Source organism: Lethenteron reissneri, chromosome 59 (genome assembly GCF_015708825.2).
Source record: "Lethenteron reissneri isolate LAM-NWPU_2019-01 chromosome 59, ASM1570882v1, whole genome shotgun sequence".
Classification (NCBI taxonomy): Eukaryota; Metazoa; Chordata; class Hyperoartia; order Petromyzontiformes; family Petromyzontidae; genus Lethenteron; species Lethenteron reissneri.
In genome coordinates this window covers 7,785,833-7,810,245 of record NC_083837.1, presented here as the reverse complement: position 1 = coordinate 7,810,245, position 24,413 = coordinate 7,785,833, and the positions used below count along the sequence as shown (strand labels likewise).

Genomic DNA, 24,413 nt, shown 5'->3' with positions numbered 1-24,413 from the left:
GGAGAGATTGCGACCGTGGCGGCGGCGGCGGTGGCGGTGCAGGAGGGGCACCTTCTCGATGGTCTCGAAGCAGGCCTCGAGGCGGGCCGAGCGCTCGTGCAGCGCCGTGCTCGCCTCGCGGTACTCGCCCAGCCACGCCTCGAACTCCGCCTCCGATAGCCCCCGCTCCGCAAAGCACAGCGTGCGCAGGCCTGCCCAGCGGCACCGTCGCCATCGTCGTCGTCATTGCCGTCGCCATGATCGCCATCATCATCGTCATCACCATCATCATCACCATCGCGGCCGTCATTGTCATCGCCACCATCATCATCATCACCATTGCCATCGTCATTATAGCCGTCATCACCATCACCGTCATCACCATCATCACCGTCATCTCTGTCATCACCATTATCATCAGTCATCACCATCATGGCCATCATCACTATCATCATAACCGTCATCATCATCATCACAATCATCACCATCATTACCGTCACTACCATCGCCATCATTACCATCACTACCATCATCGCCATCATCGCCATCAAGGCCATCATCACCGTCATCTGCGCTGCAGGTAGCGTGGTTCGATTCCATCTCCCAGCTTGGCAGTTAAAAAATTGGGTGGACTCCGCTGGGTGGACAATCGGCGGTCCAAATGGTGGCACGCGCAAGAGTCGGGCAGCAGGCCGCGTACGGCGGGGTGGAGCGTGGGGTAAAGCGTGGGGTGGATCGTGGGGAAGAGCGTGGGGTGGAGCGGGGTGGAGCGCGGGGTGGAGCGTGGGGAAGAGCGTGGGGTGGAGCGTGGGGAAGAGCGTGGGGTGGAGCGGGGTGGAGCGCGGGGTGGAGCGCGGGGTGGAGCGCGGGGTAGAGCGCGGGGTGGAGCGCGGGGTAGAGCGTGGGGTGGAGCGTGGGGAAGAGCGTGGGGTGGAGCGTGGGGTAAAGCGTGGGGTGGAGCGGGTGGAGCGTGGGAAGAGCGTGGGGTGGAGCGTGGGGTAAAGCGTGGGGTAGAGCGTGGGGTAAAGCGTGGGGTGGAGCGTGGGGAAGAGCGTGGGGTGGAGCGTGGGGTAGAGCGTGGGGTGGAGCGTGGGGTGGAGCGTGGGGAAGAGCGTGGGGTGGAGCGTGGGGAAGAGCGTGGGGTAAAGCGTGGGGTGGAGCGTGGGGAAGAGCGTGGGGTGGAGCGTGGGGAAGAGCGTGGGGTAGAGCGTGGGGTGGAGCGTGGGGAAGAGCGTGGGGTAAAGCGTGGGGTGGAGCGTGGGGTAAAGCGTGGGGTAGAGCGTGGGGTAAAGCGTGGGGTGGAGCGTGGGGTGGAGCGTGGGGTGGAGCGTGGGGTGGAGCGTGGGGAAGAGCGTGGGGTAAAGCGTGGGGTAGAGCGTGGGGTGGAGCGGGGTGGAGCGCGGGGTGGAGCGCGGGGTAGAGCGCGGGGTGGAGCGCGGGGTGGAGCGTGGGGTGGAGCGTGGGGTGGAGCGTGGGGTGGAGCGGGATGGAGCGTGGGGAAGAGCGTGGGGTAGAGCGTGGGGTGGAGCGTGGGGTGGAGCGTGGGGTGGAGCGGGGTGGAGCGCGGGGTGGAGCGTGGGGTGGAGCGTGGGGTGGAGCGCGGGGTGGAGCGCGGGGTAGAGCGTGGGGTGGAGCGCGGGGTGGAGCGCGGGGTGGAGCGTGGGGTAGAGCGTGGGGGTGGAGCGTGGGGTGGAGCGTGGGGTGGAGCGGGATGGAGCGTGGGGAAGAGCGTGGGGTAGAGCGTGGGGTGGAGCGTGGGGTGGAGCGTGGGGTGGAGCGGGGTGGAGCGCGGGGTGGAGCGCGGGGTGGAGCGTGGGGTGGAGCGTGGGGTGGAGCGTGGGGTGGAGCGTGGGGTGGAGCGTGGGGTAAAGCGTGGGGTGGAGCGTGGGGTAGAGCGAGGGGTGGAGCGTGGGGTGGAGCGTGGGGTAGAGCGTGGGGTGGAGCGTGGGGTGGAGCGTGGGGTAGAGCGTGGGGTGGAGCGGGGTGGAGCGTGGGGTGGAGCGTGGGGTGGAGCGTGGGGTGGAGCGTGGGGTAAAGCGTGGGGTGGAGCGGGGTGGAGCGTGGGGTGGAGCGTGGGGTGGAGCGTGGGGTGGAGCGTGGGGTGGAGCGTGGGGTGGAGCGTGGGGTGGAGCGTGGGGTAGAGCGTGGGGTGGAGCGGGGTGGAGCGTGGGTGGAGCGTGGGGTGGAGCGTGGGGTGGAGCGTGGGGTGGAGCGTGGGGTGGAGCGTGGGGTGGAGCGTGGGGTGGAGCGGGGTAGAGCGTGGGGTGGAGCGTGGGGTGGAGCGTGGGGTGGAGCGAGGGGTGGAGCGTGGGGTAGAGCGTGGGGTGGAGCGTGGGGTGGAGCGTGGGGTGGAGCGTGGGGTGGAGCGTGGGGTGGAGCGTGGGGTGGAGCGAGGGGTGGAGCGTGGGGTGGAGCGTGGGGTGGAGCGTGGGGTGGAGCGGGGGGCGGCGCGTGGGGTGGAGCGTGGGGTGGAGCGTGGGGTGGAGCGTGGGGTGGAGCGTGAGGTAGAGCGTGGGGTGGAGCGTGGGGTGGAGCGTGGGGTGGAGCGTGGGGTAGAGCGAGGGGTGGAGCGTGGGGTGGAGCGTGGGTGGAGCGTGGGGTGGAGCGTGGGGTGGAACGTGGGGTGGAGCGTGGGGTGGAGCGTGGGGTAGAGCGTGGGGTGGAGCGTGGGGTGGAGCGTGGGGTGGAGCGTGGGGTGGAGCGTGGGGTGGAGCGTGGGTGGAGCGTGGGGGGTAGAGCGTGGGGTTGGAGCGTGGGGTGGAGCGTGGGGTGGAGCGTGGGGTAGAGGCGAGGGGTGGAGCGTGGGGTGGAGCGTGGGGTGGAGCGTGGGGTGGAGCGTGGGGTGGAGCGTGGGGTGGAGCGTGGGGTGGAGCGTGGGGCAGAGCGTGGGGTGGAGCGTGGGGTGGAGCGTGGGGTAGAGCGTGGGGTAGAGCGTGGGGTGGAGCGGGGTGGAGCGTGGGGGTGGGAGCGTGGGGTAGAGCGTGGGGTGGAGCTGGGGGTGGAGCGTGTGGTGGAGCGGGGGGGAGCGTGGGGTTAGAGCGAGGGGTGGAGCGTGGGGTGGAGCGTGGGGTGGAGCGTGGGGTAGAGCGTGGGGTGGAGCGTGGGGTGAGCGGGGTGGAGCGTGGGGTGGAGCGTGGGGTGGAGCGTGGGGTAGAGCGTGGGGTGGAGCGGGGTGGAGCGTGGGGTAGAGCGTGGGGTGGAGCGTGGGGTGGAGCGTGGGGTGGAGCGTGGGGTGGAGCGTGGGTAGAGCGTGGGGTGGAGCGTGGGGTGGAGCGTGGGGTGGAGCGTGGGGTAGAGCGTGGGGTGGAGCGGGGTGGAGCGTGGGGTAGAGCGAGGGGTGGAGCGTGGGGTAGAGCGTGGGGTGGAGCGGGGTGGAGCGTGGGGTAGAGCGAGGGGTGGAGCGTGGGGTGGAGCGTGGGGTAGAGCGTGGGGTGGAGCGGGGTGGAGCGTGGGGTAGAGCGAGGGGTGGAGCGTGGGGTGGAGCGTGGGGTGGAGCGTGGGGTAGAGCGTGGGGTGGAGCGTGGGGTAGAGCGAGGGGTGGAGCGTGGGGTGGAGCGCGGGGTGGAGCGCGGGGTACAGCGTGGGGTAGAGCGAGGGGTGGAGCGTGGGGTAGAGCGAGGGGTGGAGCGAGGGGTGGAGCGTGGGGTGGAGCGTGGGGTGGAGTGTGGGGTGTATGTACCGTGAACTTATTTGGCACCATACGTAGCCAACCGTGCCGGTGCGAGGGTGTGCCGGGCCGCCGCTGCTGCCCTCTCACCTTCGCTGGCGCACTCCTCCAGGTGCTGCAGCGTGGCCTCCTTGTAGAGCGCGCTCGAGGCCAGACGGTCGTAGATCACGTTGTCCTGCAACGCAGAACCCACCGCTCCGTGAGGCCACGGCGGGCCGCTCCGGCCTGCCGGCACCGTACCCGGTAGCGGTGGTGGTGGTGGTGGCGGTGGTGGGCCTCGCTTGGGCCGTCACGACCTCACGACGCGGCCAACAACGGCGGATGACACAACGCCCATTTGTAACAACGTTGCCGGATCCCCAACAGAACGAGAGTGATGGAGCCGGCAGCGCTCACGGATCCCGAGAGGCTGCGAGGCTGCGAGGGCATTAAGACGACCGGCACTACAGATGCGACTATCATGCCGAACAACTCCACCGTCTCACCCGGGACATTCTCCCGACTCGTTCTCCGGAGGGTGCTGCCAGGTTTGTGCAGGAGGGGCCGATTATTGCCGCGTGTTACATCCCAGGTGAAGTCGCTTGCCGTTGACGTTTTTTTCTAATTTGGCAAACGTGGACGGTGACGCCAGCGCACGGTGGCCAGCTCTTGCAAGCGACGACGCGGGATCCATTTACGCGACGCTCTGAAGCGGACGGCGACCGTCTGCCTCTTTCATTTTCATTCATTTGTATTTACCTGCTTCACTTTCTTACGCGGTTTGTTGCACACGGTTGCACTTTATCAAGCGCATGGCTACAATTTACTCTGCTCAGTCGGTGTTAGCCACTGAGGGCGTGATGGGTTTTTGTTATCTTTCATGTTTCTGCATGCCCCCTGTAGCGTTCCCCTTCCATTGCAATATGCACTGATACCTACTTGATGAAGGGCAACATTAGCACGTAAAATAAAGAGCGATTGATCTGCCCAGTTAATACGAACCGCAGTATTAATTGGGGCGGCCCACTGAGAAATGTAGGTCTTTTTCAGATGCGACCTGGCCACAAGTGATATCTCAACGAAGTGGCTTATCATGTGGAAATTAATAATAACCAAATACTCTAAACGCATGTTGACTCTAAATGTGGAAGGAAAAACCGGAAGACCTGGAAAAAAATCCACGCAGCCACGGGGAGAGCGGGAGGCCCGCAAACTCCAAATATACAGCAGCAGGCGTCAGGGTCGGGGTAGAACCCACGACCTCCTGCAAACCAGGCGAAGTAGTTAACATCTCCTAGCCACCGTGGCGCCCACTGTGAGTAGAAGGCCACGCTCACCGCTCCTTTGCAGTATAGCTTGAGGCTCCCGCTGGGCGTCCTCACGATCACCGACATCCGCTTGCGATTGCTGCAGCGGCACGCAGGGCGACGCATGCACACGCAGGTGAGTGGGTAGGTGGATGGGTGATTCAGTGGGTGGGTTAGTGGGTGGGTGATTCAGTGGGTGGGTTAGTGGGTGGGTGATTCAGTGGGTGGGTTAGTGGGTGGGTGATTCAATGGGTGGGTTAGTGGGTGGGTGATTCAATGGGTGGGTTAGTGGGTGGGTGATTCAGTGGGTGAGTGATTCAGTGGGTGGGTTAGTGGGTAGGTGAATAGGTAGGATGGGAGAGTCAGTGAGTGGATGGGTAAGTGGTTGAATGAGGAAATTAGTTGGTGGGTGGGTTTCAATAGGTGGGTGGTTTTAGATAGTGGGTGGGTGGGTTTGGGCGGGTGGTCCATTCAAAGTGGTAGTCCTCCCGTGACAGACAGACCTGGAGAACTCCAGCACATTGAGGAGCTTGTAGGTCTCCTCCTTGCCCAGCTGAAACGAGAAACGTGGTGGACACAACGTGGAAATTTGAGTGGCACCCTAACATCACACTCATACTACATAGAACAAAAAGTTTTGCTGGCTGGCTGGCTGGCAGGACATCACGCCCGAATTGTGGGGATGGATGGATGGTCGCGACCAAAGGACGTGTGGGGGTGCTTGTACAAATATATAAATAAAGATCGATCGATTCTTGGGGTAAGCCACCCACGCCTGCAGCTTCGCCGGCGCGGGACGCGCGGTGGGTGTAGTGGAGGAGAGGGGACGAACGTACGGCGTCGATGATGATGGAGTCAGGGCGTGCGTCCGCAGAACGTGAACCCCATGTCTTTGGCCGCTCGCACCAGCGCGCTCTCGTCTGCATTCGGTCGCACGCGACGCACGCGAGCGCGTCAGTCAAACCAACGCGGCGATCCACCGCGTGTACGCGAGGCTCGGCCGGGACAAGTGGCAAAGTGGCAGCCCCTCCCACCGTTCCATGGCCACGCTCACTCAACCACTCGGGTGGTCCCTCCCACTCGGGTAGCCCCTCCCACTCGGGTAGCCCCTCTCACTCCCCAGGCAGCCCCTCCCACTCCCCAGGTAGCCCCTCCCACTCCCCAGGCAAACCCCTCCCACTCCCCAGGAAGCCCCTCCCACTCCCCAGGCAGCCCCTCCCACTCGGGTAGCCCCTCCCACTCCCCAGGCAAACCCCTCTCACTCCCCAGGTAGCCCCTCCCACTCCCCAAGTAGCCCCACACAAGACTAAGGTAGCCCCTCCCATTCCCTGGGTAGCCCTATCCACTCCACAGGTTGCCCCTCCCACTCCCCAGGTAGCCCCTCCCACGAAAAAGGGAGCCAGGGGTTAGGAACGTCCGGCCCCCGGGCCGTACAAGGCCCGCTAAATCATTTGGTCTGGCCCTGCCAAGGCAACCGCAGGCGGGACTCGAAATTCAATAAATCTAGGAGCAAACCTGGAAAAGCAGCTGCGAGTAGCAACATCATCAACTACCAGCTAACATCACACGCCTCGCCAAAGAGAAGCAGTTCCAGCAATCGCATTCGGGGCGAGTTAATAAAATGTTTGACCAAATATAACACACAAATTTTAAGTTAATAATTTTGTATGACCCACGAATGATGTTATGAATATCCAAATGGCCCTTGGCAGAAAAAAAGTTCCCCACCCCTGGTTTAGGTACAACCCTTGCAATGTCTTGCTCATGCCACTGCTGGTAGAAGGTACTGCACTAGAGGGAGCCCCCCTCTAGAGGGGAGCTGGCTTATTCTTCAACACTGGCCAGGCACCTTGGAAGGGGCGGGGAGGGGCACCCACACTTTACCACACCACGCGCGACCTGCCCATCGACTAAGTGCGATGTACCCTGGCGTACTGCTGGGTCGACGGGGACGGAGGTTCCAAATGTGTTAGCTGCCTCACCGGGAGATCTATTCGAACCGGCGACCTCTGGATCGCAAGTCCAGGTCGTTAACCATGACGCTGTGGCAGCGGACCGCGGCCACATTCAAGGACAAGATCCGCAGTTTTGTTTAAAAAATACTTCACGACACCGGGGACTTTCTGAAATCACCAGGCCCGTTCCGGCCAACCCACCCACCCACTCACCAGCCCACCAACCCACCCACTCACCAACCCACTCACTCACCCGCTCACCAACCCACCCACCCACTCACCAACCCACCCACCCACTCACCAACCCACCCACCCACTCACCAACCCACCAACCCACCCACCCACCAACTCACCAACCCACCAACCCACCCACTCATCAACCCACTCACCCACTCACCAACCCACCCACCCACTCACCAACCCACTCCCCAACCCACCCACCCACTCACCAACCCACCTACCCACTCACCAACCAACCAACCCACCCACTCACCAACCCACCCACTCACTCACTAACCCACTCACCCACTCACCAACCCACCCACCCACCTACTCACCAACCCACCAACCCACACACTCACCATCCCACTCACCCACTCACCAACCCACCCACTCACTCACTAACCAACTCACCCACTCACCAACCCACCAACCCACCCACTCACTCACCCACTCACCAACCCACCCACCCACCAACCCACCCACCCACTCACCAATCCACCAACCCACCCACTCACCAACCCACTCACCAACCCACCCACCCACTCACCAACCCTCTCACCCACTCACCAACCCACCCACCAACTCACCAACACACAAACCCACCCACTCATCAACCCACTCACCCACTCACTAACCCACCCACTCACCAACCCACCCACCCACTCACCAACCCACTCACCACCCACTCACTCACTAACTCACTCACCCACTCACCAACCCACCCACCAACCCAACCAACCACCCACCCACCACCACGGGGTGTACGCGGCGCTCACCGGGGGACGTGGCCTGGTAGATGATGCTTCCCTCGGAGCGCTCGGGAATCACCGTATGGCAGACGGCCATCATGGTGAGGAAATCCCGGATCACGGCACTCGTGGGCTGAAGACAAATGGCACCACCACGGGGCGAGACCGACCGGCAGGGTTAACGCCGTGTCTCTAGTTTTAAAACCAACTATTTTTATGTTCCCAGGTAAGGCCCACTGAGCGATGAAGCTATTCTTCACAAGCAACCTGGCCACAAGTGATGGCTCAACCAAGTGGATGATCGTCACGTGGAAGTGTAGAGCAGCCAAATACTCTGACCGCGTGTTGTTGATTCTCAATGAGGGGATCATGGGCAGAAAGAGACACCGCAAACTCCAGCAGTCGTCAGGGTTCGGATAGAACCCACAACCAGGGGTGTAAGGAACTATTTAACCATGCGGTTTATGGCATGTCATTCGTGACGTGTGGTTCGTGGCGTGTGGTTTGTGATTGGTGGCTTGTGGTTTGTGGTTCGTGGCATGTGGTTTGTGGTTCGTGGCGTGTGATTCGTGGTTCGAGGCGTGTGGTTCGTGGCGTGTGGTTCGTGGCGTGTGGTTCGTGGCGTGTGATTGGTGGTTCGTGGCGTGTGAGCGGCTCACGTGATTGCACTGCAAGTTTTCCATGACGGCCGTGCAGACGCCATCCTTGATGCTCTCAAGCGACGCCGCCTCGTTCCTGGGGGCCATCGAGAGAGACGGAGAATCTTTATTTACGCTGGAGGCAATCGGATGAGCTATAAAGTTCTTATCACAGATGTCCAGGAGGGGTACGAGGTCAGAACGTTACAACAACAATACAACAACACGGTAGGAGTGCAAAGTATAGGAAAGGTAAAAAAATCACTTACAAAAATCGAAGTAAAACTAAACTCTTTTTATTTAACCAGGTAAGGCCCCACTGAGGTACGTAGCTATTTTTCAAAAGTGACCTGGCCACAAATGATAGCTCAACGAAGTGGCTTATTATCACGCAGACATTTATAGCAGCAACATGATGTGAACAATCTAGACGCACGTTTCTAAAAACATTCCAATTGGGATTTAAAACAACGACGACGCCACGGTGGCTGACTTGGTCAGACTTTGTCTACCCTTGCCCCAACTACAGCGTCGGCTCGGCAAGCCGCGGGCAACAGCCCCCGCAACCGCTCGCTGGCACCACCGCTGGCAGAAGGGCCTCCAATAGAGAGGCCCCTCTGGAGGGTATTTTGGCCTACTCTTCCACACTGGCCGGACATCTCGGTAGAGGTGAGAGCACCCACACTTTATCCCACAAGCACGTGACCTGTCGGTCGACCAACTGTGGTGGAACCCATTTGTATTGCTTGGTGGATTTAGGAAACTTGCACCGTTGTTCCAACTGGCGCGCTGGGAGATGGAGTCGTACCGGCGACCTCTGGATTGCAAGTCCAGTGCGCTAGCCACGAAGGAATGGCGATCTGATTAACAATGAAATATAAATAATGCTCTTTATTTATCCCCAAAAGCCTCTCCCGAGTGTCTTGCATCACGATGTTTGGCCAATTCCTTTTTGACCGAACATCGGGTAGATGAAAGCCACTGCTAAAAGTATTCCCCTCGGCACCCATGTCCTGGAGGCAGGTGTGCCGGAGGGCTTCCCTTGTCTTTAGTTTATTTTAACTCTTGAGCGACTTTCAACAGCACAGAAGAGAAGCAAAATCAGAACGAGCGTGGCCGAGATGCCGGAGAGAAGGCGACTGACTCCCCAGTATCTCCACGTGGGTCGTGGAGGAGTGTCGCGGCTAGCGCGCTGCGCTACAAACCTCAGTGACCCGAGTTAGATTCCTGTTCATTGTCAACACCGGTGGCGATTATCTGAAGTGGTCCTGATCCACTGGTCAACTCAGCCACAAATGAGTACCTGGTGCAGTATGTAAACATTGCCACTTCGGGAGACAAAGTGGTGGCCACCCACCCCCTCGAGTGCCGTGCCGGCCTTCATAGGTGCTCGCTAACAGCACTTGCCCCGACAGTCTATTAAGGCTACACGTGCCACCACAGGCCCAGCCACCGCACGACGAAGCAGCTTCCGTTTGGCCGGATAGAGGGTGAGGGTGAGTAGGACGCTACAGGGCAGTTGGAAGCAGCGGCCCTCCAACAACAGCCGTAGACAGAGGAGTGACGCTCACAACAACGAGCGGAGCGCCAGGCGGCTAAAGCACGCCAAGTTGACACGGCAGGGGGCACAGGTCGTGGTGCATCTCCCAGTCGTCTCAGTTGGTGAACCCACTTAACCTGGCACGAGCGCCGTGACGGCGTCACCGCCTACGTGGTGGCGCTTGAAATTGTCGTCATTGTGCGGCTTGACAAAGCTGGCCTCAAAGCGGTCATTAAAGTTGTGTGTGTGTGTGGCAGTGCCACGGTCCGTCCCCGCACGGATCATGCCAGCAGCGAGAGACGTACCCGTACATCACGCCGGCCACGGAGCACTTCTTGAACTGCATGATGTTGCAGGTGAGGGTTCCAGTTTTGTCCGAAAAAATGTACTTAACCTGAGGGTGGCAGCGCACACACACACACACGGCACGCACGCACACACACACACACACGGCACGCACACGGCACGCACACGGCACGCACACACGGCACGCACACGGAACGCACACACACGGCACACACCATGCACACACACAGCATGCACGCACACGGCATGTACACACACGGCACGCACACACACACACGGCACGCACACACATGGCACACACACGGCACGCACACACACACGGTACGCACACACACACGGCACGCACACACGGCACACACATGGCACACACGCACACGGCACGCACACACACCGCTGCGTCGATTCACATTTATCTTCGTATTTTTATTTTATTTTATTCTTTTGCTTCCCCAAATTCTCTCGCGATTGTGCTGCGGGCGTCGGCGTCGCGAGGTCAAAGACTCCGATCGGAGCTCTCGCAGAGTGGAACAACTTCCCTGAGGGGTGAGTTGGTGGTCACATTGGAAGTGTCGAAACACAAAAACAAATCGCAAGGGCAATGTGCTGCTTCAAATTCAAAGGAGAAACCGAATTTATTATCGTCGTGTCGTGAAAATGAATATCGTATCGCATCACGAAATCTGATAGCCATAATGAATAATAATAACTAATAATAATAAATGAAGTGTCACTTTTTAATACAACGGCGGCGGCGTTCATGAACAGCAGCACAACCGTGAAAACCTACAGAGAGTAAATACAAGGAGAGACCCCAGCTGCCAGCTTCAAACTCACCCACCCACTCACTCATCCACTCACTCATCCACTCACCCATCCACTCAACCAACCCACCCACCCACTCACTCATCCACCCGCCCACCCACTCAACCCACCCACTCAACCCACCCACTCAACCACCCACCCACTCACCAACTCACCCACCAACTCACCCACCCACTCACTCATCCACTCACTCATCCACCCACCCACCCACCCACCCACTCAACCCACCCACTCAACCACCCACCCACTCACCAACCCGCCCACCCACTCAACCACCCACTCAACCCCCACTCATTCACCAACCCACTCAACCACCCACCCACTCACCAACCCACCCACCCACTCAACCACCCACTCAACCCACCCAGCCACTCACCAACCCACTCAACCACCCACCCACTCACTCGTCCACTCACTCACTCATCCACCCACCCACCCACTCACTCAACCACCCACCCACCCACTCAACCACCCACCCACCCACTCACCAACCCACCCAACCCACCCACCCACCCACTCAACCCACCCACTCAACCCACCCACTCACCAACCCACCCACCCACTCACCAACCCATCCACCCATCCAGCCACTCACCAACCCACTCAACCACCCAGCCACTCACCAACCCACTCAACCACCCACCCACTCACTCGTCCACTCACTCACTCATCCACCCACCCACCCACTCACTCAACCACCCACCCACCCACTCAACCACCCACCCACCCACTCACCAACCCACCCAACCCACCCACCCACCCACCCACTCAACCCACCCACTCAACCCACCCACTCACCAACCCACCCACCCACTCACCAACCCATCCACCCATCCATCCACTCACCAACCCACAAACCAAGCCCCCAGCATGTGCCCGCTCGCCCTCACGAACCTGTCCCAGCTCCTCGTTGAGGTTGGAGGTGCGTGCCATGGCGGGCGTGTCGCTCTCCGCGTGGTACATCTCGGCGTCCTGCGAGGACACGGAGTCAATCGCACGCGCGGGGCGGCAGCGCTCGCGCGAACAAGCGCCCGGGTTCGATGCCCGACTCGGGGCGCCTCTCCGTGCGTAGTTTGTACGTTCGTGTACGCGGAGAGTGAACGTGGCGGATTCGAGTTTGATGTTCAACCGGGCGAGAACTCAAGAGAGCAGGATGAGCGCCATTGTCTAGCGTGATGCGGGGGCATCGGTGCATCAGGAGTGGGGCGATGATCGCCGCCGTGGGGGGAGAATCCCGGTGGAGGAACTTGCGGAGTCATTTTAGCCAAATTGGAGCCTGACGCCATCGCACGACGGCCGGCTCTTGCCAGTGACGTTTAATGTCCGCCGTGAGGATTGTTGTTTCTATTCAGTTCGAGTTTGTATTGAGTTTGTATTGAGTTTGTATTGAGTTTGTATTGAGTTTCTATCGAGTTTGTATCGAATTTGTATCGAGTTTGTATTGAGTTTGTATTGATGTTTTGAATCATAACGTTGCAAACTCCTACACGTTACGATCGTATTGCCAGCAAACAGTATCTGCAAGCGCCTGACGATGATGCCTATGATGCTGATGATGCTGCTGCTGATGAAGACAATGATGCTGATGATGCTGCTGCTGATGATGCTATTGATGCTGCTGATGAAGACGATGATGATGACGCTGATGATGCTGATAATGACGATTATGATGCTGATGATGATGCTACTGATGCTGATGATGCTACTGATGCTGCTGATGCTGCTGATGCTATTGATGCTGCTGATGAAGACGATAATGAAGATGATGCTTATGCTGATGACGCTGATGATGTTGATGATGATGCTGATGATGCTAAAATCGATCTCGGGGGGCCTCACCCAGTTGATGAAGAGCGCCTGAGTGAACTTGACCACCTCCAGCGTGACGAGGAGGCTGATGGGGATCAGGTTGTTGTAGAGGATGATGAACGTCAGGAAATTATAGCCAAAGTTCACCGCTTTCACATCTACATGTGCAAACACACGTCAACAAAACACACGCAAAGACAAAGATCCCCCATGTAGCCTTCAACAGACTGCCGGGGCAAGTGCTGTTGGGACGGGTGGCCACCACCACCACGCCTTTGTCTCCCAAGTGGCGATATTCACAGACTACACCAGGTACTCATTTGAGGCCGAGTTTCGCTCAGAGGACGGGATCACCGATATTCGTCACCGATATTGGTCGCGAGCGGGAAACTAACCACTGCGCCATTGCTCCTGCACAAGCAGAGAGCCATTACCAACGGACAGTTGGAGCAAGCGCTGTCAGCGAGCTCGTACACACACACACGCGCACACAAACACGCGGGCAAACAAGGGCAGGAGAATCAGTCGGTCACCAGGTGACGTGGCGGTGATGTCTCCCCGATACCCGTGCCAGGCTAGGTTGGGTGTGAGGAAGGATGGGAGGGCGCTCACCCATGAAGCCCAGGTACCAGTCGCCCTTGCTGTGTTCTCGGTTCCACACCTCGGCGCCAATCGAGCTGATGAGCGCCATGGCGAGGAGGATGACGAAGAGGATTAGGATCTGCACGTTGGTCACCTTGTCCATGTTCGACCTCTTCAGCGGCGCACTCGTCGAGTTCTGAGATCACGCACACACGCACACGTACACACACAACAACAACCGCTATTCGCCACTAAGTGGCGGTGACGTCACCACGACGCTTGTGCCAGGCTATGTGCACGTTGAGGCCAGGTGAAGTGTCGAAAGCCCGCTGTCAGGAGGTCACGGGGCAGACCCAGGTGCCACAGGTCGACTGACTGAAATGACCGAATGACTGGCTGATGCACCACCTGTGCCCCCTACTGTGCCAACTTTCTGTCCTTTAGCCACCCGGCGCTCCGCTCGTTGTTGTGAGCGTCGCTCCTCCGCCCTCCGTTGTTGTTGGAGGGCGACTGCCTCCAACTGCCCAGTAGCGTCCTTCACGAGCCTCCTCCACAGAGGCCGATCTTGACACCGCTGGTACCGGTCATCGGCAAGTCCACTCAGTTCCACGTCCTCCTGTACCACATCACTCCATCTCTTCTCTAGCCCGTGCCGCGCCCGTTTAGCCCCCTCGATCCGGCCGAACAAAAGCTGTTTAGGCATGCGGTGGCTGGACATGCGGGCTACATGACCCAGCCAACGCAGCCTTGCCTGCCGGAGGAGCTCACCGATGGGACTTTGTCCAGATCTTTCGAGATTTGTGAGCTCCTCACACAATCCAGCCTGGTTAAACCCAGGAGTGATCGTAGGCAGGCCAGCCTAAATGTTTATAACCGGCGAAGATGTTCCATTAGGGGGGTCCACGTTTCACAAGCGTAGAGAAGGGAGGAAATGACTGTGGCCGAGAAGACCTGAAGCTTCGTGCGGAGCAACACAGACCAGGTAGCTTCCACAGAGCGTTACGCAACTGATGAAAATATAATGCCGCTCGACTGATTCGGAGTGAGACCTCTGCTGTTAAACCGGAGCCGGTCATGAGCACACTGCCCAGGTATGGGAAACTCTCCACTCTCTCCACAACTGCCCCATCACCAGCAGAGGTGTAGGGAATTCCAACAAGACCTATATCTCTGCTTTATTGACCTGTTCAAGGCCTATGATCAGTAGGCCTTGTCTCTGGGTTGTTCTTCGTGCTTTCCGAGTCTCTGACCCTCTGCTCACGATCATTAAGGACCTTCATGATGGTGAGCGGGCCCGGGTAAAACGTGGCCGGGAGTCGGAACCATTCCCTGTACACCTTGGGGTGCGACAGGGATGTCCTCTGGCTCCCACATTATTTAACATCAATTTCGACCACGTAGTTCGTGAAGCCTTGGATTGTTGTACCGGAAGAATTTCCATCTGGTACAGATACAATAGTAGGCTGATCGATGCCTGGGTGCGGTCAAGGGATGGCTCCCTATTGGTCAACCATGTTATGTATTTTGATTTAAAGCTTTCGTGACTGCAGGGATTCATATTCTTGGTTCTTTCGGTAAAGTCACGTAGAAGGGAAAAAAATAAACTATATAAATATAATATTGTTTTATATTTATATTATTTTATTATTTCCCTTCTACGTGACTTTACCGAAAGAACCAAGAACATGTTATGTATGCTGATGATTTGGTAATTGCTGCTCACTCAGAGGAGGAGTTGGAGGCACTGCTGCTGAGCCTGGAGCGTGCCACTAAGAGGTGGAGCATTACCATCAGCCCCACCAAAACTAAGCACCTGCCTGGGTACTTTGTACGGACACTCCACCCCCACATACGCACTCACACGCATGCACGTACGTACGCACACACACGCACACACCCACGTGCACACACCCACGCGCACATGCGCACACACACAAAGACCTCTCGCCTTAACAAACTGTGGGGGAAAGTACTGGAAGCGAGCACCTCTGAAAACCAGCATGGCACACGAGGGGGGGTGGGTGGCCACCACCATGCCGGGCCGCCTTTGTCTCCCTTGTGGTGATGTTTACACATTGAACCAGGTACCAGGTACTCTTTTTGAGGCTGATTTGACCAAGAGGAGGCCCAGGACCAGTTAAGATAGCTATCACTAATGGTGGCCGTGAGCGGGAATCAAACTCGGGTCGCTGGGTTCGTAGCGCAGTGAGCTAACCGCTCCGCTGCCGCCCCCCAAGAGAAAACAAAGACGCACGCACGGGGCCGGCGCAGACATCACTTGGCACCGGCGTGCGTGGCGAGGGTGCCGTTGGTGATGCGGGTGGTGTGGGTGACGTGGGTGGCCTGGGTAGTGCGGGTGAAGTGGGTGGCGTGGGTGACGAGGGCGTGGGGGTACCTGCATGAGCTTGGTGTCGTGGCCCGTGTAGACGGTGACGCCCACCACCCACTGGGTGTTCCTCAGCTGAGCGCCACGCAACAGCACCTGGTCTGGCCCCAGCGGCTGCGGACTGCACCCACAGAGCCACGCGGACCACACCCTCACGACCCGCACGGGCACGGAGCGCTACGAGAGCGAGTGGCGAGGGTGGCGAGGGTGGGTGGGTGGGTGGATGGCGAGGGTGGCGTGGGTGGCGTGGGTGACCTGTGCCCGTCCAGGGTGATGTTGCCCATGAAGTCGTAGAGGAAGCGGTTCGGAGGCTCGCACTCGATGCGGCCGCTTACCGCGGCCGACTGCTCGGCGGAGACGCCGCCGCTCGTCAGTGCCAGGCCCTGCGGAGCGAGGGACACGTGGGGTCAGCGGCACGCACACTCGACGCGCCCCTCGCTCGCTCTCTCAGCCCTTCACTCGCTCGCTCACCCTTTCTCTCATTCCTTCACCCGCTCACTCACTTTCTCTCTCATTCGTTCACCCACTCGTTCACCCTTTTTCTCTCATTCATTCACGCACTCGCTCACTGTCTCAGTCATTCATTCACTCGCTCGCTTACCCTGTTTCTTATTAATTCACCTGCTCACTCACCATCTCACTCATTCGTTCACCCACTCGCTCACTCTTTCTCTCATTCATTCACTCACTCGCTCGCTCACCATCTCGCTAATTCGTTCACTCGCTCGCTCCCCCGCCCACTCACTCACTCACTCACCAACCCAACACATTCACTCAGTAAATTAGCCACTTGCTTGCTCACTTATTACTCACTCACCCACCAAATCACTTAATCACCCATCGCCCCCATGCTCTCACTCAGCAATGCACCTCTGATGAGCACGGTCGGCTATGTACAGTTCAAAAAAAGTTGAATATACACACATACACGCAGTTACCAGCTCGCTCACTTGGCAGCTCATTCACCCACACCGCAGGTGACTCAGCGGCTCTGCCCATAGGTAAGCACCGTCAACGTGGGAACGCGCCGGCAGTGCAGGCTGGCGAAGCCTCCCGCCACCCCTCCCGTTCCTCTCCCGTCCTCTACCCCCCCCACTCCCCACCGCGCCCTGCCTTCAAGTCGTCAAACAACATTCTTCTAGCTCTGCCGCTCAGCTTCTCCTCGGCGTCCCCGGCCCCGCCGCAGCTTCCTCCGCAGGGCTCTCGCCTCCGAGCGAGCGTCCGCTCCTCATGCCTCCCCACGCGGTGTCTCCAAGTCGGCATTCCCTCCCCCGCTCAACCTGCCTGGACTCTCCCCGTCCACCAGGGGGCGAGAGAGCGCCGTAGTGACGGGATGTGAAGTGGAGCACAGACCGAGGTGCAATGTTAAAGCACCAATACCAACGGCCGCCATTCACCACTAAGTGACGTCGCCACGGTATCCGTGCCGGGCTAGGTGCACGTCGAGGCCACGTACGTGAAGTGTCGATGGCTCGCCGACAGGATGCCACGGGGCGGACCCAGGTGCCACTGGTTGACCGACGGAGATGACTCGAAGATGCATCAGCTGTACCCCCTACTGTGCCAACTTGCTGCGTTTTAGCCACCGGGCGCTCCGCTCGTTGTTGTGAGCGTTGCTGGTCTGCCCGCCGCTGTTGTTGAAGAGCGACTGCCTCCAACTGCCCAGTAACGTCTCCTCCACAGAGGCCGAGCTTGACACCGCTCGGCAAGTCCACTCAGCTCTACATCTTCCTGTACTGCATCAGTCCATCTCTTCTCCAGCCCGTGCTGCGCCTGTTTTTAGCCCCCTCCATCCGGCCAAACAGAATATGGTTGGGCATGCGGGCTACGTGACCCAGCCAACGGAACGTTGTAAAAGTCCAATGACCTTGCACGTACATGCCAAGGCATGTGACGCTTTCATTCTGCCCTAAGTTAGTCTGGCCCTGGGTGGCTCAAAGGTCTTGAGCGACACCGCTGAGAACCTGGGTTCGACTCCAGACTTCAGCCGCCTATGAGTAGTAACGAGTCCGCCACCAACCCAGGCTCCGACCTCAACGCCGGGCTAAAAATAGCCGTGCCTATATGAACACGACCCTGCCTCCCTCGACACGATCAGAATCAGCGAGGCCACGGTGGCGGGTGGCCACAGCAGAGCGGCGACACCACGCGCACGCACGGATGTGCAACACAAGCTTTGCGGCAACGCTTCAGCGGAGGCGCAGCCGCACGGTTTTCCGTGGGCTGATCTGTGGGTGCACCGCTGGGTTTTACGCGGTGCACTGCGACGGGTACCTGTCTGATTTTGAGGTTGGTTTCTCCGTCCAGGCTCGAGGTTTCGATGTAGCACATCCCTTGGGGCTCACTGCGCCAGACGATGTCACCACACCGACACAGCGAGACAAATTAACCAAACGCTCGACACGCGCTCACCAGGAACACGGTGACCTTTCAAGGAGAAAAAAACAACCGTACTCGACATCATGTGTTTAGAATGCGGCTCGCTTCACCGCAGCGCTGCAGCGATTAGCTCCGTCGTCCCCTGGCCACGGAGTGCTGCCGGGAGCTGCCAGGAAACGAACAAAAACCTTCCCCAGCTGCGCTCTCTGCCAGCGCCACGCCGCTCAAACGCACACGCTCCTATCAATCCCGGGGCCTAATGGGCCGCCCAATGTGTCAACCGTTAACTAACCCTGGCGGCCACACCTCCACCGATCTTAGGCGCTGCGTTACCCGGCCTCCCCTAAGCGCTGCGTTACGCTCTTCAAACTCTCTCCACGCACTGCGCTTCGAGAAGCGAAGAGGTGCGTGCGTGCTCCGTAAGCATGAGATTTTATATGAACGTACGCTTGGATCGATTGTTGCGTACCGGCTGCTGATGGCAATGATGCCGATGATGGTGCCGCCAATAACGATGAGAGTGATGCTGATGACTAGGGATGGCGATGTTGATGCGGCCACCAAAATCGACACACGCTTAACCATGTCTACGATGGTGATGATGATCATATCCACGTACGGCTCTTGTGTCAATCCACGGCTGAACGAGGGCCTCCCCACGCTATTGGGGTTCGAAGACGAAACTTAATTGTGCGAGTTCAGCGTTTGTTCAGTGAAGGTGGGGGGGGGCATAGACGTACAGAACAACAATGGATTCTGCCATTCTGCCGTCTGCTGCTGACGTCGCCCCGCGACCTGTAGCGCCTGCTCTACGCGTGGTGGTCACCCATCCGAGCACTGCCCAGGCCCAAACACCGCTTAGCTTCCGACACGCGACGAGACCGGCCGAATGGATCGCCGTGGTGACCGTGACGCAGCGGCTCCCTCTGTCACCTGGAGGAGAGGAGGATGAGGTCCGCCGGCAGGTGCTGCCCATTGGTGACCTTGACGAGGTCGCCCACCGCCACCTGGAGGGAGGCAGGGAGGCAGGGAGGGAGGCTGTCGTGATGCCCACGGAGTGAGCTGAGGCTGTGAGGCCGCTCAGCGTGCGGTCCGCAGGGACTGCAGCCCACAGTTTTGTATATTGAGGGCCACCCTTAACATATAATAAACATGGTGCCTAGGAGATGTTAACTACTTTGCTTGGTATACAGGAGGTCGTCGGTTCGATCTCGACACTGTCGCCCACTGTATATTTGAAGTATGCGTGTTTCTCTCTCTCCCCTTGATCGCGTGGATTTTTCTCTGAGTCCTCCGGGGTTTCCCCTCCTAATTTAGAAACATCACGCGCTTAAAAATATTTGGCTTCCAGAAATTTTCCAGGTGATGATCAGCCACTTTGCTGAGCTATCATTCGTGGCCAGGTCGCTTCAGAAAATAGCTACAGAGCTCAGTTGGGCCTTACCTGGTGAAATAAAAAGTTGAGTTTAGTTTCAGGAGAACAAACGGACTGCTTGACAATGGTGGGGACTGCGCCCTGTGGGTTTCACGCGGTGGAGGCTTCACGACTGGTATTTCCGATTTGTCACGTGGTGAACAGCAGTGCAGATGTATTACTGCTCTGGCAGCGCCACCGAGGTGCTAGCACAGAGCGATCTGAGGGGAGCGATCCACGCACCCCATACCAGAACCCTCCATAGGCAGTGAAACCAACGCCTTAGCTGGGTGGACGCAGGCCGTGGGGCATTTAAGAAACTTGCCACCGCTGTTTCAGGCATCGAAGCGGGTGACCTGTGGATTGTGAGTTTCGGTGCGCTGCGAAACGTGCCACCGCTACTGTGGCAGCATTACGATGACGACGATGATAACGATGACAACGATGATGATGACGACGATGATGGCAATAATGACAATGACGATGTTGACGACAATGATGATGACAACGATGATGACGATGACAATAATGACAACGATGATGACGACGGCGACAATGATGATAACGATGACAACGATGATGATGACAACGATGATGGCAATAATGACAATGACGATGTTGACGACAATGATGATGACAACGATGATGACGATGATGACAATAATGACAACGATGATGACGACGGCGACAATGATGATGACGATGACAACGATGATGACGATGACAATGATGATGACGATGTACCGGTGGAAACAGCCACGCACGGCCGTGCGAGTTAATCCGCACCGTTGTAGGACAGAAGGTTTCGATAGAACCCGATCCGAGGTGTGCGTGTCCAATGTAATTGTCATCCATTAGCCAGGCCACATACATTAAAACTTAATGTCGCTAATTCCCCCCCCTGCCCCCATTGAAAGGGGAGTCGTCAGGTGCGCCCGGCCGCGCGGAACGGCGGAGCGTGTCGGTGCGCAGCGTCACGCGATCAGCTGCCTGACAAAGCACAAAGAATCCCCCCCCCATCACCCCCACCACTACCACCCGTTTAGCTGTCTGTAGGGGCAAGTGCTGTCTGTAATTGGCAGGGTTGTCATCTATTCGAGGTACTGCAAACCCCGGTCGCTTCACTGTCTCTTTCTGTTCCTCCTCCTCTCTCTCCTAGCCCCCCCCCCCTCATCTTCACTGGAATACACTGCCCTTGCACGTCAATAACCCTCTCGTACTGCCTTCCACTCCTCTCTTAAAACCCACTTATTATCTATTGCCCCACCCTTCCTTCTCCCCTTGTTGTCTTCCCCACTCGTACTAACGCCTCATTCCCTGTCCCCAACTCCCCATGGCCACCCATCATCAATCCACTCATCCCATTTTTATCTTCTTATATTTCACGCAATGTCACCACCACCACCACGAATCCCATCCCACTCGCCTCGTTTAATCTCACCAACCATCTTATACCACAGTTAGTTCACCGTACCGCGCCTTAGTTAAGGCGCTGTATAAATGTATTATAAGAGAGGGAGAACGTGGCACGATGAGGCGAGAGAACTACGGGTGCCTTGGGGGGCAAACTGTGCCATCATTATTATTACTACGACTACTACTGGTACACCAGTGAAAAATCCCAGGATATTTAAAGAGCCGTCTTCTTCGTGTCGTACATCTGCTGATGCAGATACGGAGCAACGACTACATTCTCACATTCAGGAGGTGAAGCCAGATAACCGTGCCAGGAGCAAGCGGAGTGTATCATCGCCGCGATGTCCCCTTCTTCGTATTTGTGGGTCGGAGCGTCGCGTCGTTGTACGTCGTGCGGTCTGTTCTGGATGACCTCAACCGCACGCTACTGGACAGTTTGTAATTTTACATTTGCGGATCATCAGGATATCCGCCTGCTGCCACAGTTTGTGCAGTAGATGTGGTTTAGGGTGGACCATGAGCAACTTAGGGGAACATCCAACCAGGACGTTTAAAGTTCCGGGAAGACTTAAAGAGATTTACCAGCACAGCAGCTGCCTCGAGGAGATATACACACCGTGCCTGTGAGGCTGGCATGGTGAGGGAGGTAGTGGTAGCAGGGATATACACACTGTGCCTGTGAGGCCTGCATGGTGAGGGAGGTAGCGGTAGCAGGGATATACACACTGTGCCTGTGAGGCTGGCATGGTGAGGGAGGTAGCGGTAGCAGGGATATACACACCGTGCCTGTGAGGCTGGCATGGTGAGGGAGGTAGCGGTAGCAGGGATATACACACCGTGCCTGTGAGGCTGGCATGGTGAGGGAGGTAGCGGTAGCAGGGATATACACACCGTGCCTGTGAGGCCTGCATGGTGAGGGAGGTAGCGGTAGCAGGGATATACACACCGTGCCTGTGAGGCTTGCATGGTGAGGGAGGTAGCGGTAGCAGGGATATACACACCGTGCCTGTGAGGCTGGCATGGTGAGGGAGGTAGCGGTAGCAGGGATATACACACCGTGCCTGTGAGGCCTGCATGGTGAGGGAGGTAGCGGTAGCAGGGATATACACACCGTGCCTGTGAGGCTGGCATGGTGAGGGAGGTAGCGGTAGCAGGGATATACACACCGTGCCTGTGAGGCCTGCATGGTGAGGGAGGTAGCGGTAGCAGGGATATACACACCGTGCCTGTGAGGCTTGCATGGTGAGGGAGGTAGCGGTAGCAGGGATATACACACCGTGCCTGTGAGGCTGGCATGGTGAGGGAGGTAGCGGTAGCAGGGATATACACACCGTGCCTGTGAGGCTGGCATGGTGAGGGAGGTAGCGGTAGCAGGGATATACACACTGTGCCTGTGAGGCCTGCATGGTGAGGGAGGTAGCGGTAGCAGGGATATACACACCGTGCCTGTGAGGCTTGCATGTTGAGGGAGGTAGTGGTAGCAGGGATATACACACCGTGCCTGTGAGGCCTGCATGGTGAGGGAGGTAGCGGTAGCAGGGATATACACACCGTGCCTGTGAGGCTTGCATGGTGAGGGAGGTAGTGGTAGCAGGGATATACACACCGTGCCTGTGAGGCCTGCATGGTGAGGGAGGTAGCGGTAGCAGGAATATACACACCGTGCCTGTGAGGCTTGCATGGTGAGGGAGGTAGTGGTAGCAGGGATATACACACCGTGCCTGTGAGGGCAGTGCAACCCTCTGTGTTCGAGAACGGCCCGTAGGAGTAGATATGACAGAGCTACTTCTGAGATCCCTTCTTCTTCAAGTGATCTCTGGATCGCACGGTACAGGGCAGTACTTTTCCACCCGCTCAGCCACATGAATGTAATGCTCGTTGCGTGACGATCAAACCGGTATCTTTTTATTCTCAGAGGTCGAATTTAGCCAGATTTAAGAGCACGACCAAATTCTACACAATGGGTTTTTATTTTTTGTACAGTCACCGGTGACCGTGACAAGACCCATCGACTCGTTGAGAACTCGGTTTGGCAGAAATCCTGGGTTCAAACCCGGGATCTTAGCCATGCCGGCTTGCTAAACACCGGTCGATGGATCGTTTGTCTTCGCCAACAAACCACACGACGCGCGCAATCTACCCGCCGTTCCCTCATCGATCGACGACTGAAGGGAATGCGACTGCAGAAGCGTCGTAAATGTTGGCACGGGGGACGATCGTCATGGGGCCCTGTTATCGTGCGACGTCGTAGTACGACGCCCCGAACGACGTGGCCTTAAGGTCAACGGTGCATTGCTGCACGCGTGCGATAACGGAGCGCGTCTGTTGACTTTGATTCGCAAAGAAGTGGCGCGGTTTACGAGTTTACTGCCAGCAATGTTCCGAGGCGATGGCAGCTGACGTGCGCAAATTTTTTCATTTCTGCGGAGGCAATATAATCGCAGGCGGAGTCAGAGCCGCGGCGCCACGGACTACGCGCTGGGGCAGAGGCCACCCGTGGCCTATTGGAGCGAGAGGGTGGCCCTCGAAACTTATCGGCAGTGGAAAAGGAAGGCGTAGGAGCAGCCCCCCAAGCGCTTCACTCTCGCCACGGCTGTGGGAAGGGCCTTCACCAGAGGGAGCTGTGCAGAGCCCCTCTCCACGGCTGGGCAGGCATCTCGGTCGAGGTGGGAGTAGCCACTTTTGACCCCACCGCACGCGTGCCCAATTATACCGCTGGGAGCTGGTGGTGGAGGCGGGAATTAAGGACATTGCCCTAGGCGTTTCAGCTGGCGTGCCCCCCATCATCCAACAGCGGACTGAGCAAAGGAGCCGTACACATGGGGCTCCACGGTGGCTAGGAGATGTTAACTCCCTCACCTGGTACGCAGGTCGTGGGTTCGATCCCGACCCTGACGCCTGCTGCTGTATATTTGGAGTTTGTGTGTCTCTCTCCCCGTGATCGCGTGGATTTTTCTCCGGGTGCTCCGGGTTTTCCTTCCACGTTTAGAATCGTGCGTTTAGAGTATTTGGCTGTTATACATTTCAACACAATAAACCACTCCGTTGAGCTGTCATTTGTGACGGCCAGGTCGCTTCTGAGAAAGAGTTACGTAGCTCAGCGGGTCCTCACCTAGTACAAATAAAAAAATAGTTTGTGCGTTTTTAATAGTTTATACACGGCCGTAACCCAAGGGGGCTCGGTGGGTGCACTGTGGGAGTCTGAACGCACGGTTTTGTCTCGTGGCGATTCAGGGACTTTGTAACTTGACCCAGTGGGGAAA

At 58.0% G+C, this 24,413-nt stretch overlaps 1 protein-coding gene across 1 annotated transcript in view; it reads right to left on the bottom strand.

Annotated features, from left to right (window-relative positions):
- Positions 1 to 6: 6 nt before the first annotated feature.
- The window catches only part of LOC133357648 (phospholipid-transporting ATPase IA-like), a gene marked incomplete at its 3' end in the record, with an annotated part of 80,486 nt that continues 56,079 nt past the window's right edge, over positions 7 to 24,413 (bottom strand). The window contains 16 exon segments of the mRNA XM_061575719.1: positions 7 to 191; positions 3,737 to 3,821; positions 4,963 to 5,032; positions 5,436 to 5,485; positions 5,769 to 5,792; positions 5,794 to 5,852; positions 7,886 to 7,991; positions 8,518 to 8,593; positions 10,342 to 10,430; positions 12,059 to 12,136; positions 13,004 to 13,131; positions 13,586 to 13,751; positions 15,951 to 16,062; positions 16,197 to 16,324; positions 18,216 to 18,285; positions 19,254 to 19,327. Coding sequence (XP_061431703.1) covers positions 7 to 191; positions 3,737 to 3,821; positions 4,963 to 5,032; positions 5,436 to 5,485; positions 5,769 to 5,792; positions 5,794 to 5,852; positions 7,886 to 7,991; positions 8,518 to 8,593; positions 10,342 to 10,430; positions 12,059 to 12,136; positions 13,004 to 13,131; positions 13,586 to 13,751; positions 15,951 to 16,062; positions 16,197 to 16,324; positions 18,216 to 18,285; positions 19,254 to 19,327 — 1,500 coding nt within the window.